This window comes from Suricata suricatta, chromosome 2 (genome assembly GCF_006229205.1).
Source record: "Suricata suricatta isolate VVHF042 chromosome 2, meerkat_22Aug2017_6uvM2_HiC, whole genome shotgun sequence".
Lineage (NCBI taxonomy): Eukaryota > Metazoa > Chordata > Mammalia > Carnivora > Herpestidae > Suricata > Suricata suricatta.
In genome coordinates, this window is record NC_043701.1 from 29,326,379 (window position 1) to 29,341,198 (window position 14,820).

Sequence of the window (14,820 nt, forward strand, 5' to 3'; positions counted from 1 at the left end):
CATTTCTGTTCCATTATTATACTCCCCTAGGACATGGATTAGGGGCCAGTGAGATGCCCCAGTTATCACCATGGCCCCGATCAATAACCTTGAACATTTTGGCAGGCCTTGTTCAAAAAGGGAAGCAAGTGAGAGATAACGGATGTCCTAACACATCACTCTGGCTGTTACTGGCAAATTATCTCAATATGTACGTCATGCTATGGACTTGTCATCTTTGTCAGTTAGGACACTGATCTATTTCCCAGCCAGGTTTCATTTGTATTTTAATTCACCAATAGCCAGTCAGGAGTAGCTATTAGTAGCATGCTTATCAAGATAAGAGAAATTTAGAACAAAGAAAATGGCAAGAAACACTGACTGTCTTTGATAATGACATTGCAACTGATGCAGCATGGTTATAACCAGGCTTCTCTCTGCCCCCATTTTCTTTAAGTTCTGTTTTACACTAAAAAAAAAAAAAGAAATGGCATCTATATTTCTACAAAAGGGAACTTTATCACAGTAATACATGATTTAATTCAAAAATTTATATTATCTGAATAGGAATATCCAGAGCCATCAGTTTTCAGTGTTCAAGTTTTCTCAAGAGAAATGTGGCTAATATAAGTACTTCACAGACTGATACATATAAAGTGATGGGCAGAGTGCCTGGTATATATTTAGAGGACAGTAAAAGTTAGCAGTCATTATTACTGTTATCTTTTCATGGTGGCTATAATCATAATTGGTCATTGTTCACTGTGAACTTACAGAAGAAAGAAACGGTATTGGAAAAGATGCTTTCAGGTTTTACTTCTGTGGCTCATACTTTGGTTCTTTACTGGGTTGGCTGGGAACAAAAATAATGCTTATGAAGTCCAGATTAAACTTGTGATGAGCATGACATTTTTACTTTTTAAAATTTTATAGCCAGCGCCTTTGGTTCAGAAATTTAACAGATTCATCTACCCAAGGTCAAGGTTCATGCTTTGGCTCTTTCAAATCTCTTTCCCATTTCTCAGTACCAGTTCTGTATTCTGCTCTTTTAGGGTTTTGTTCGCAGTTGTACAGGGAGCCCAGGAGATCTCTGAGCAATTTGTCTATGCCTGAATAGTAAAAACTGATAATAGATTAAGATAATACCTTTGGTGTTATGATTTGTAGCTCTAACAATGCTCTAACTTGATCAAAGTCAAAAAGGTTGAATTTAGAATCAAAGCCCGAAGATGCCTCTCTCTTCCACCTTGTAGCCTGTGTCAACACCCCAGTCTTTGTTCTGGGGTTCCTCCAAATCTCTTTCCACATCTTTGATACCCTCCCTTCAATACCCTTCTTTTGCCAGCTTCATCCCTTGGAACTGACACAGACCACCTGGGTCCACCTTTTTGGTAAGTGCTGCTAATTACAAACTTACCTTTCTTTCTAGACCTACTGCTCTGTTGTCAGAGTATCTTCAGACATTTCAATGGGATTAAGCAGATGACTGAATTTGAGGAGGGCATTAGGATTCACAGCAGTGTTATGTGCTAGTCTTCCTGCAAAGCTATTTCAATAGCTTTCTTTATATTCTCTGGAATATAAAGGAAGGGCAGAGTGCAAAGTTGGAGAAGTCTAGTTTTTTACCATGCTTGCATCATAAATGTGAAGTTCTGTCTCTTTTCCTGTTTTATTTTGCCTTGCCTTGTTTTCTAATCTCTCTCCAAGTAGGTAGGTGGGGATTCATGTACAATTTTCCTGCACCCCTGTAGAAAGAGGACCATGGCCCACAAAAAAGATTTTAATCATATGATGGGAAGGTTTTAGAAAGTACTTTGAAGAACACTATCTCAATGTAACTCCTTTGAAGACATGTTTTCAGTAGACTAAAGTAGAAAAATGACTGTTATGGCAGAAAGAAAAATACCTGCAGCATACAACTATGCATAGCACTGTAAAACAGAGAGCAGGTCAAACTATTTTCCAGTATATAACTCCTTGAGGAGGATTTGGTTTGGAATTTTAAACTCTGTTTCTCCAACACCTATCACAGGTCTGACCCATGTGATGCACTCAATAATTTGAACTCATAGAGTGGGCAGTAGTTACCTAGTGGATTTTCATAGAAAAAAACAGAGGGGGAAATGATCAGGGGAAGGGAGAAAATAATCTAGTCAAGGAATGATTAGTGTTTGAAGAAAAAGGAAGGAAAAGGTAAAGTGGCAAGTAAAGAATGAAGAATTAGAAGATATAGATGTAATATTATTTCCACTAAACACTTTTTGCAATAAATACACTTTACAATTCCTTTAAGCAAATGTGCTGTTCAAAAGCAATAATTCCTTATACATAAAACATCTTACTCTTTTGAGAATGTTTTGCTACCCTAAACACAACCAGCTGATGTATATCCTACTTAAGCTCTTATTTAAAAAAAAAAATACAGTGTGCCTATGCAATTGTGTTGAAAATTCTGATGAAATTTACACGGTGCAGAGCAATAACCATTTTTGGACACGTGAGTTAATAAAACAAACACCCAATAACACTCCAGGGAAGAGGAGCCGCCTTTCTTATGAAACTCTGAGGAGTCATGTATTTGATATCAAGAACCCTTTTTATTCTTTTGAGTAACGGCAGGCAGACATTGCTATAACTCCCTGGAGGCTATTTTCAAGCCAACACTGTAACTCAGTTGAAGGAATAGGGAGGTGTGTTAAACCTTTTTAACGCAGGATTGGCATCTCAAGAAATGAAGGACTATAAAAGAAAATAACTAACAAGACAAAAAAGGAGACAATCCACCAAGAGTATCACTAGTTATCACTACTCAAAATCACTCTCTGTGATTTACTCTGAATTTTCCCCTCTTCTAATAATCTCTTAACATTTCTTTGTTTTTTGTTTCCTCCTGAAAAGAAACCATCAGATGTGCTATACAAAAAGAATAACAATCTATGTGTAGGTATATGAATGAATACATATAAATATACATATACATACTCATATAATAGACAAATATATCATTTTTCTGTTTGCCTGAATAGAAAAGAATCTTTGACTAGAGATCTGATTGAGTTCTCACCAATATCATCAACTCAGAGCTTCACTTTGCTTAACTTTAGTAGTGGTAGACAAGAGGTATATAAGGTTCAGGCACCAGCCTTACTTCTCTCGACCATGCTGTCCCATAGGCATGTGGCCTGTAGGGTGCTGGCTAATAAACTGGGTCATACACTGCAGAAAGCACTCTGTCTAAAAGTATGGCATATACAAAAACAACTGATCTTAAGCATACTACCTTTTTTAGTAATGACCAACAAAATTTTGTAAAAGACTTACATTACTAGCTACAGAGTTGTAGTTGCCAATGTATTTCCTAGAAATATCAGCTAAAGCAGTGGCACTCTTTTATCTTTAAGTGATATGAACTGTTTTTTTAAAAGTCTCTTCCTCAATTCCCATTGTTGGCGGAAATCTACTACCTCCACTGATGAAGACCAGATTTAAGTGTTACTAACAATTGACAGGTACTTTGAGTTTGTACATGTTATAAGGTTCCCCCAAATATGATCATGACACAGCCTAGATTTTGGAAAGGAAGGAAGTCTAAGAAAAAGAGAAACAGTCAACCATGTGGTCCTGTTCAAGCATGCACATGTTTTATTTAAGTATTCTCCAAAGGTCTATTTTTTTCCAGCATAATGCAGATATTATGCTATCCTTTGAAATAAGATATATGAATTTCAAACAAAATTGTCAGAAACAATGACCTTGGTTACTCCATATGGTACACAGAAATAATTACATTTCACTTACGATACAGATGCACTTAACACAGTCATCAATAATCATTCACCACCAACACAGTAGATTTTTAAATCACCTAAAACACCAAAAATTTTTTTCTTTTCCAAAAATCTAAAGAAATGAATAGTTTGGGATAAATGATAAGTTGAAAAGGAGGCAGAATTGTCAACTGAAACAATTAACTGCATTTTTTAAATGTAGTATTAAGAACATGAAAATAGAACTTTTCTTCGGGAACCAAAAGACCTAAGTATTCCTGATTGTGGTTTCCTTAGTCTACTTTTGAAAAAGTTTTTCAACCACTGCCATCAAAGAAGTTTCACTATATATTTGCTCTAGAAACACAAAGTGACATGAGGCAGGTGTTAATATAATTGTTAATATTCACGCTCCAGGAAGATTAGTAACTTTTTAAAAGACGAACTAGGAATAAAGCCAGTTCTTCCCGAAGGATAGTAGAGTTTGTCTTACTTTTATTAAGCAAATATTTATTAAGATCTACTGTGTGCACAGCACTGTTCTAGAAGCTATTCTAGAAATGGGAAGCAAGAATTTCTGGCTTTACTTGAAAATGGGTGGATTAATCCTTTCTTATGATAAATTATGATAAGCAGTTTAAAATCTCTAGAGTAGAGGGATAATTGTTAATTCTTTCCATGTACAGAAGCTAAACTTTATTTCTTACAGTGGTGGTTTGGAATGAACAAAACTTTTCATTTGACATACAACTTTTTTACACGGTCACGTGCAGACATGTCTGCTGATATAGTTTAAAGGTGAAAAGGTGTAAAGACTTTTCACTTCAATGTACATAGAGATCAGCTTTGCATCATCAAACTCCCATCCTCCTGATTTAGCGGAGAAAATCGCTCCTTGCAGCCCACAGGAGCCTTTCTCAGATCAATTTGTGCTGCCTTCTCACTGGCATAGAACGTGCTTTCATCAAATATTGCTACATAGAGCACTCTAGTTTATCTCTGCATTTCATTTCACATTAGTTATTCTCAAAATGTATTCGAGATCTAAAGTAAAATAAATAATACATCAAGTGAGATTCTGGGATCACTGATTCTGTGGTATTCATCACAGCCTACTCTTTGCCTGAAACACATAACGACCTATCCAGCGTCTGGGCTTTTCCCTAACAGCAAAGAGGTTAGAGATCATTCATAGATGTCAACTCCTTTTTCCTACTTTTTGACAAGGGGATTGATGATGATAATCTACTTACAAGATAATATGTTGGGGAATACAAAAGTAAGAAAGTCATTTGAACTACAAAACGTTAGTCCAGTTGATGACGAGAAACCCAAGAAAAGGTGCTATAGAAATACAAGAACAGATAATGCACCGTCACACGAATACTGCGGACCAAAAAATATTACTGGAAAACATTTATGGCACAATAGTTTTGGATTAAAAAGTTATCTAAAATCTGGCCACACCAGAAGTTTCTCTATGAATGTGGCTCTTACTGTATCTATGAAGACCTGGAAAGTACAACAACAACAAAAATCCTGATTCCTGATACAACAGGTGTACAATGAATTATTGCAGTTGTAACAGTATCTAGGTGCAAGGTAAAATGATAATTAATACTGAACTATCTGAACACTTTAGATTTACTAATGAGCATCCCCATGAGAAATACCGCAGCTCTAAAAGGAGTTAATTTGCACAGCCCACCATGGAACATGAGCAATCAGCTTGTAAGTGCACAGAAAGTCCCCCTTTCTACAATTATAGTTTATCATGCCTATTCTGAAGACAACATAAGGACACTGAGATCACTGCTCCAAAGAGTTCTAGCATGCATTATGATGGTTTCCTTCAGTCAATACAAATGTGTTGTATGAGTTTTTTTTTAATATGTAATAATCTTCATCATAGCCAATGTTCATGGTTTTAACAGGAAAAATTTTTATCAAAATGTTTTCCATATTTTTTTTGTTTTGCATTCAACTGGAACATTATGTTCAAAGATTTATTTTCTTTATTTTATTAAAAAAGAGTTCAGATCATAAGAAGCATTGATAGGTGGCATTTCATTGTGCTCAATCACAAAGTCAAAGGGTCACGGACTCTTCCTCTGTAGAACGGGTCAAACTCTGCCTAGAAATGCCATTTGGTAGTTTTATTTCCATCCTCAAGTTTGGAAGCTTTGTTTTTATTTCACTGTCAACCTTCTTGCCTTGCTGTTTTTCATCTGCAAAAGGTTTATTGTTTCTTCTGTCTTCCACATTGGAATTCTTTCCACGGCCAGAGCTCAAATTCTCTTAGACCTGGTTCCAACTGTCTTACAAAGCGGACACTCTGACAATATTTCCTCCTGAGTACTCAGGGGATTCTGGCCTGTCATCTCCTTCGGGGGTGGTTACTGGAGGTGTTGGGATGCTTATTATTGCTGTAGTCACATAAGGTTGTTCACAGTTTAGTTTAACACACTCTTCCATTTTGGCATTTAAACTGGATCGGCTGATGGGAAAAAATAGATTTAAAAAAGTAAGTTGTTTACTTGAAAAAATTTTTCCTACAACTGAGGAATGTATTCTATCAGCAACATTTCAAATATCTAACGACAGTCACCATGATTTTTAAAAAATGAAGCCCCAAACCTTAATATATGTTGAAGTGAACATTGATCAGTTCATTAATATTAAATAAGGGTCTAATAGCCAGCTTAATCTGGCTCAGTCAGTGTTCATCAGTGTTTTCTACATAAACTCAAGGAGACTCAGGTGTGTTTTGGAAAGCCAGGGTTAAGCAAAGTAAAATTACTTTCTTTAAGACAGGACCTCTGAGACCTTTGAGATGCTCCTATGAAAGGGATGCGCCCCAATTCCCTGTGAGTGTGTCTCAGTTCTTTTGACCACAGAATCATTTTACTATCTTGGCTCTTTGGAAAAGATGATGCCCTTTAAGCTCTCAGGTTAGTGACAGCCAATTTTAAGAACCCAAAAATGTGAGCCATTACCAATAATTCAAGGTTTTCCCAAGTGGTGTTCTTTTTTTTTGGTCTTTATTTTACTTTTTTGAGAGACAGGGACAGAGAGTAAGTGGGGGAGGGCAAAGAGAGAGGGAGACACAGAATCCGAAGCAGGTTCCAGGCTCTGAGCTCTCAACACAGAGCCAGAAGCAGGGCTCAAATGTACGGACTGTGAGATCATGATCTGAACTGAAGTCGGAGGCTCAACTGACTGAGCCACCCAGGCGCCCCTCCCAAGTGGTATTCTTGCGTGAATTTTATACTCTATGTGGATACAGGGAAAAGGAGAAAGATGCAAGAAGCATATACATGGTGTACTTAAATCTAATTACTTTATTTTCATGGAAATCTTACTTAAAATATTTATGTCCTAAAATTTTCTTTCTAAATGCTTCTCTGTTTTCTGCTTAATTTTGCAATGTAGAGGTAGAACACTGAGAGACAGAAATCTTTCATTGTTCTAAAATTTAATATTCTGGTCCCAGAGACCTCTGATTTATGTAAATCAACACAGCTTCAATTCAGAATCTCAAACAGGTTTTTCACAAGATTGTTGAATGAGAACAAAGAAGCAGCACTGAATTAATGGATTGTTAATATAAAAACATTGCTATTTAATTTGAAGAATAAAGCAAAATTATTTTGGCAGGAATTGGTCATTTTAATGAGTTGTATAGTTTAAATGGATTACTTTGTGTTACATATACATGTTTGTGGGAAAAACAGAAAGCAAATAAAGAGAAGCAAAGGAAAATACCATTAGAAAAATTTCACCTACATTGTCCATAAACTAACCAGAGGTGAACAATTTTAGCATATCACTTATGTTTTTTGTGTGTGCGGGATTGATTTTTGTGTTTCTTGTGGCTCAAAATACCTTTATGATCAAAATTATATATTGATTCAAGAGATGTGTATAGGCATAGTTTTATTTTTCACTGTTACATTGAAGGAGTTGCTTTATTTTTAGGTGCTGCTGAGTACTTTTCAATGATTCTAGTGTCAATTTAATTTGTCTCCTTTAGTAAGTGTTGCCCATCTATCATTTAAGGTTATTTGCATTTACATAAAGGCTCCTGAGTATAAAGGTGTCTGCTCAAATAAGAAAAAGTTGTGGAGTTAAAGAGGCAGAAGTACATTGGTGTCGGAGGCAGAAGTACATTTTGCCTTCTTTCTACTTTTCATACTGTACAACTGCTGCTTTGTACTCAAATAAATATTACGACATACTTGTTATGGTATTAGTTTGTCTCATACTAAATAAACCCTAGGAACTAGGATTTAGATGACACGGTGCTTCTAAAGTGTATTTGTTAAAAATAAATAAATAAATAAAAATTGTTTGCTCCCCCTCCACACTCCCTCCCCAACACCAAAAAAATACCAGATACACCAAGACGGCGACATGCCTGGAACTGGAGGTACGCTCAGGGAGCAAGCACAGGTGTGTGCGCCCACATGGGTTAACCCCGGTACCTGTTAGACAGCGGGGTCCTCTCCACACATCTGATCTGGATTGTACTGAGTTCCTGCACACTGCCTCGGTGGCTTCCTGATACGTTGGCATTAGGGATGCGGAAGGTTTTCTTGTGTCGTCGTGAACAGCAAGTGCTGGTGACTCCTTGTTGTGACGAGAGAGAGGGGCTGTGACTTGAGGGACGGTTTCCAGTCGCGACTTCCATGCAGCTTTCTTCAAAGACTTGCTCATCCACAAACTCGTGATTCTGTTCCACAGTTGTGAGGACATGTGGAGAAGGCAAAAAACACATTGGGATTTTAAGAAAGAAAATGAATGGCTTTATTTTTAAAGCCCAAACATGCCCAAACACTTAGACTATCCAATAGGCAACTAGCCACTTTCATCAATACTGGAATATCAAAGCCAGCTCACACTGGCATTTGTGTGAAAATAGCATGTCCCTTGTTAGACTTTGAGATGGACAACTGCAGGCTGATTCAGTATCTCTTCACAGACTAACTTCATCTTGAAATATCATTTATTAATTTAAATATCATTTCTGGAAGTTCAGAGGCAAAGAAAAAATGGTTGAAAATGCACATAAAACAGTACTCACACTAAATGTGTAAATTTACATTGACTTTTATTTTTTAAACAGTTTGGAAATATGTTAAAGATACTACTTTAATAGAATGTCCCAAATTAGATTGTCTGTTAAACATTAGCAAATATTCTCACATGAGATTGAAAACATTTTTTAATTAGAAAATGAGGTATTTAAAAGAGTTTCTCTTCCTTCCTTCCTTCCTTCCTTCCTTCCTTCCTTCCTTCCTTCCTTCCTTCCTTCCTTCCTTCCTTCCTTTTTTTGAGAGAGAGAGTGTGCCAGCAGAGGAGAGGGGCAGAGGGAGAGGGAGGGAGAGGGAGGGAGAGAATCTTAGCAGACTCCACACTCAGTGCAGAGTCCGACATGGGGCTCACCTGGGTGCTCGGTCTCATGACCCTGACACCATGACTTGAACCACAATCAAGAGTCAGACTCTTAACTGACTGAGCCACCCACGTGCTCCTGTACTTTCTGTTTCTTCAGCTGTTCCCCTAAAATTCCCAAGTATAGACAAATGACCTATTACTTAAATAAGTAAAATACTGCAAAGTGTGACACTTCATGATCAGAAAGGGTGAGCACTGGACTCTGAGGTCTCCTTTCTTATTTTTGTGATACATCCCTGGCTGGACTCAGCGCTGCCTGTATTCATAGTTCTTCTGATGCCAAACAGTGATGGCAACATTTTGTATACCACATTTTAAACACAAATACAGTGCAGATTTTGTGTTTACAGTATTTAATAAAGAATCACTTCCTAAAATGCCGATGTAAGAATTTTATCTCATAAATGTAAGGGAAAACATTTGGGTCCTAACTGCTGGAGGATGACTTCATTACTATATTTTTCTTTGTGTAGGTAGGAATAATCTTATAAAGGAAGGCTTTGCACATGCCAAGTTCCACATAATCATCTCTCATTCTAAAATTTAGTGAAAAAATTCACTGGCCAATAGATTGTTTTAGTTAGTCATTTTGTAAATGAAACCTAAGATTCTATGATTTAAAGTCCACAGAATAATATGACCAGGTAAGACAGAATTTCCAATTAAGAAGTGAATTTCAATGTCAAATTTTATAGAAAAAATATAGCTCACAAAGCTTTCACAATCTGTTTTCTTTTACAATGCAGAATTCTCACACAAAATACAAGTATATAATGCACACGCTTCTAATTGATCACACCAGGAATTGGAAGCGAAGAACTCATCCTCTCCCTGGTTACTTTTGTAGGTAGGTCCATTTGAACTATGTTAATTGGTGTTAAATAATTTTATTTGAAAGTTAAAACAGTAAAAAGGAAAGGTAAGATCGTAAAAAATGAAAATAAAAGCGAAGAGCATGGGGATAAATAGATTTGATTATTAATGTTACCATTTACCTTTCAAAGAGTATCTGAAAGGTTGCAGACCTTATCCTGTAAGTTATGGATCTTTAGTTAAAACTGCAAATATAGGGCATGCCCGGGTGGCTACATCAGGTGAGTGGCTGACTTCAGCTCAGTTGTGATCTCATGCTTCTTTGGATTCTCTGTCTTCCTCTTTATCTCTCTCTGCCTCTTCTCTACACTATCTTTCTCTCAAAGTAAACATTGAAAAATGCAAATATAATCATGTAACTACCCTGTTTAAAGCCCTCAAGTAATATTTCATTTATTATGGGAAAAGATCAAAATTCTTCACATGCCTCCAAGGCCTCCATTATGTAGACTTTCTCTCACTCTACTTGGGTCACTGCATACCCTGTCTTCTGATCACCCTCAAATTCTTTCAGTTCCTCTTAGGCCAACTTCCAGCCTTCCCCCGGTGCTTACCTCACCTCTTAGCTCCTTCCCTTCTTGGCCTAACCAGCTCCTAGGCATCCTGTGGGTCTCAAGGCAGTTTCCTCCAGGAAGCCCCTCATGACTCCACCCTCTTTGTGGCACTGTGCTGTGGCCTCATTTTTCCTCTGCAGCTCCTGACCCTTCTCCAGTAACATCTTTGTTTTATCCCATATGTGGAAGCTTGATGGGGGCGGGGCCACACGGGACTTCACGGTGTATCTAGGGTCTGGCTCACTGTCACGTAGTAGGCAAGTAATACAAATTTGTTGAATGGCTGCATAAGGAAGTGAAGAAATGAATGGGAATATGTTGGAAATGAGAACACAGGTATGTGCCTCTTGGAAGTGAGTGAGTAGACTTGATTCAAATATGGCAAAAGTTGTGTTTTGCTTTGTGGTCAAAGACTATGACCCCTTTTGACAAGCTAGCTAGGGAAAGGGTCCGTTTGCTAAAGCAGAGGTCTGACTGAAAGCTGCTCAGTGGAGAAGGGCAGACTCAGTCCTCAGTTCCAAAGGGCTTGCCAGTGATTACATGTGTCATTTTTCTTATGGGAACACATCGTTTTTATTACCCATCTTGTTTAGTACAACCTTTAATGGAAAGAATGCTTATATTCAGTTATTCTTTTTTGTTGTTATTATCATTATTGTTTTTCCCTTTACCTAGATGTCAGAAACACAGCAACGACATTGTTTTTGTTTAATTAACATTTTAATTATCTGAGGAAAAATAATATTTTACAGGACACCCAGTCGGCTGTTGGGAAATGACTTTCCATTGGCATTAAACTGATATTTCAGACTAGAGTTAAGATAATCACTGAAGATAAAAACATTTTAAATAATTCTCTAAAATAGTTTTCAAGTTGAATGTCACTAGAGTCTTTCAAAGCAATTTCAAATATTGTGGGGTTTTTTTTCATTTTTCGTATAATTTTCAGTAATGTAGACAGTGAAATCATATTTGGAAGCACTCAGTATTCACAAAAGCAAATGGGATTACTGTCTTCCACCGGGGCAGACATTCGTGCCTTTTCCTTACCGTGGTTTTTTCCAGGCAGTGAAGCAGGTGGTGGTGCTGGGTTTCAAAGCTGGAGCCGGATTTGCTCACAAAGGCCTGCTCATCCTCCGCGGACTGTGAACGCACAAGAGACAGAAGTGCTTTCTGTTTCACTTGCAAACAATGAGAACCTCAGCTACACATTTCCACAGAGAGCTCTAGCCTATTTCCTGAGATTAAATGGCAGCATTTTAATTTTTTTTAACGAAGAAGGGACAAATGTGCAGTTGCTTTTGATTTTGGTAATCAGCATTTATATTTCTGTCAAATTAGCGGTCTGGGCTTTTAGGCTTGCCTCCCTGAATTGAAAATGTAAATCGGTTTTACTCATTCAACTTGCTACCTTTGAAAGCCTGGGAGCTATTCTTTTTGGATAATAAATTTTAATCTAGTGCTTAGATAATCCTGAAATCATGATCATGCTCACCTACATAAAAGCTATTTTGATAGCAAGATGAGTGGAATCCTAAATATTAAAGGAAAGTTTGAGGTAAAAGTAAGAAAAGTAAAGTTTCTCTTGTATTTCCTACCATGTGAGCTTTAGAACACGGAAATGTTGTTCCCTCTCCATTAGGAAGTAAAACAAGACACCATCACCTCACACAAACAAATTTTAAGGAACATAAATAATTTTGAAATAAAAATAGGTATTTGCGTCGGTGAGAATTTTTGAACTTTCCCATGTTTCAATAAGACAGTGAAGAAATATTGCTCAATCATGAATAGGAGTCATGATTCACCAGCAATATTTCATAGCCCAGGTTCTAATCTGCTACGGACAGCCAATGAGACTACACAGGGCAAGGTTATTTAAAAACGACATTTTTGTTGTTTCAGTAGCATTTTCATAATTGCCCACAATAAAATTATATGGTTAAATAGAACTAAATCAATATTACACTAATAAATCGAACATTAAAAAATGTGAAATGCTTGACTGTACCTGCAGTTGATTACTGAGTAAGCCATTCCGCTTGCTCTGCATGTAAGCATTAGCACTTCCGCTTTTGGCTGCCCGGATCCTGGCGAGTCTAGCTTTCTACAAGTCAGAAGAGAAATAAATGTTCTGTTAATAGTCATGAATTGTTTTCTTAAAACAGTGAAGGCACTCTTGTGTGATGCTAATGTCAGCAAACACAGTTTTTAAAAAAAATTTTTTTTAAGTTTTTATTTATTTTTGAGAGACAGAGAGAGCTAGGGCGAGCAGGGAAGGGTCAGAGAGAGAGGGTGACACAGAATCTGAAGACAGGCTCCAGGCTCTGAGCTAGCTGTCAGCACAGAGCCTGACGCAGGGCTCGAACCCACTAACCGCGAGATCATAACCTGAGCTGAAGCCGGACGCTCAACCGACTGAGCCACCCAGGTGCCCCACCACACACAGTTTTAAAAGTATGCTAGCTTTTCACATATGATTATTGAAAATTAAATGTTCACCATTTGAGTACTTTATTTTCATGAACTTTTTCAATAAGATCAATGAGTGTTAGTGCATTTAAGACTTGTAATTAAGTCTTTATAGTAAGATCAAGATCATTATTGTTTCTGTCAGTTGAGTTAAGAGAAAAATGGCAGTATCCTTTATTTATATTTTCACTTATCCCAATCTCAGTAACTTAATAGAATGAAGACTTAACATACCACCTTCCAAATCATTTTCATTTAAACTAATGTCTTTATAAATATTAGTAAATATATTCCAGGGACCAATTGCCTATTTGCCTCCCTTCCTTTTTTTCTTCTCTTTCCCTCCCTCCTTCTTTCCTTCCTTACTTTTCTTAAAAAAAAGATTTTTAAAAAAATGTATTAAAATACACTTATGCTTTGTATTTAATAATTGAGAACAAATAATAGTGCAGTATATCTGTATTCTCAAATATCAAAAATACTTTTTGCACTTATTTTGTTAAATTGGACAATGTAGATCCCATGTTGAATAACATGGAGTCTCAAAAAAAATCCTCAATTTGTCCACTTTTTATTTTGACACTGGCCCATATCACAGCATGCTTATCTGGAATTTGTTGAGATGAGGACACAGTGAGCCACTCCAAGGATATTTATAAAATTATTTTTTAATTGTAAAATATCTATGTGTAGAGAATGTTCTCCAGTTTGGAGGGCTCAGGGTGTTCACAGCTACAGTGAGATCACCAAAGTGACATCCTGAGCGAACTCGCTGTTTCGCCAGATATCTGGTATTCCATTCACCCCTGTAGAGCTGCTGTTTGTGTCTGGAATGAGTCGTGGAATGAGTCTGGCTTTCACTTCCTGGAGGGCACTTTTTGGTGAACATTCTGTTTGTAAGATGTGTATCTAGCAAGTGTGTATAAGGAAGCATGGGATGGCTTTGTTAAGTTCCTATAAAATTACCCCATAAAGACTTCTTTCTTCCCCTTTCTAAACAACCCAGATGAATACCTTCTGTCGTCTTTAGCTCTGGGATGTTTTTCTAAATAAAAATTAAAAAATTATCTGCCTTTTCCAAAATGAAAAATGAATACATACATATGACAAAAGTTTTAATACAAAAGTGCATCAAAAACAAGTAAGTCTCTCTGCACCTTGGAGCTACCCTGCTCCTATGCTTCAGAAGCAACCACTGGTAATATTTCTAGAGAGTCTTGCCAGAGATTTTCTAGGCATATAAAAGAAAGTGTGTGTGTGTGTGTGTATTCATACATTTATACACACATATTTTTACTCATTTGGGACAATGCCCCTCACACTCCTCTGCACTCAGCTGTTTCCATTTAATATAGATTGAAACTCCTTCCATAGCTACATATATAGATCCACCTCATTCATTATAAATATATAATATACTAATGAAAAAGCATCATTTATTTAAGCAGCCAACTACCATTAATTTTTTAAAGCATCTTTTGCTACTACAAGCAATGGGTCTTGCCTTGAACATCATGATGTACTTTTCTGCAAGACAGTTTCTAGAAGCAGAGGTATTCCTAGATCAAAGGGTGTCTGTGCGTGTTTTACCAAACTTCCCTCCCTCCAGAGTTGTACCAAGATGCCCTTTCACTCACAGCGTTTGTGAGGAGCACTGAGCCATCGGAAGCTCTCAAAATAGCATTAAGATACCATTTGGCTTCAACTCCGCCCCTTCT

At 37.0% G+C, this 14,820-nt stretch overlaps 1 protein-coding gene across 1 annotated transcript in view; it reads right to left on the reverse strand.

Annotated features, from left to right (window-relative positions):
- Positions 1–3,595: 3,595 nt before the first annotated feature.
- KCND2 (potassium voltage-gated channel subfamily D member 2) overlaps positions 3,596–14,820 on the reverse strand; it is a 468,460-nt gene continuing 457,235 nt past the window's right edge. Inside the window, exons 4-7 of the mRNA XM_029924404.1 lie at positions 12,642–12,737; positions 11,681–11,773; positions 8,231–8,478; positions 3,596–6,243 (exon numbers count right to left, since the gene is read on the reverse strand). Coding sequence (XP_029780264.1) covers positions 6,066–6,243; positions 8,231–8,478; positions 11,681–11,773; positions 12,642–12,737 — 615 coding nt within the window. The 3' untranslated portion in view covers positions 3,596–6,065. The remainder of the gene's footprint in view (positions 6,244–8,230; positions 8,479–11,680; positions 11,774–12,641; positions 12,738–14,820) is intronic.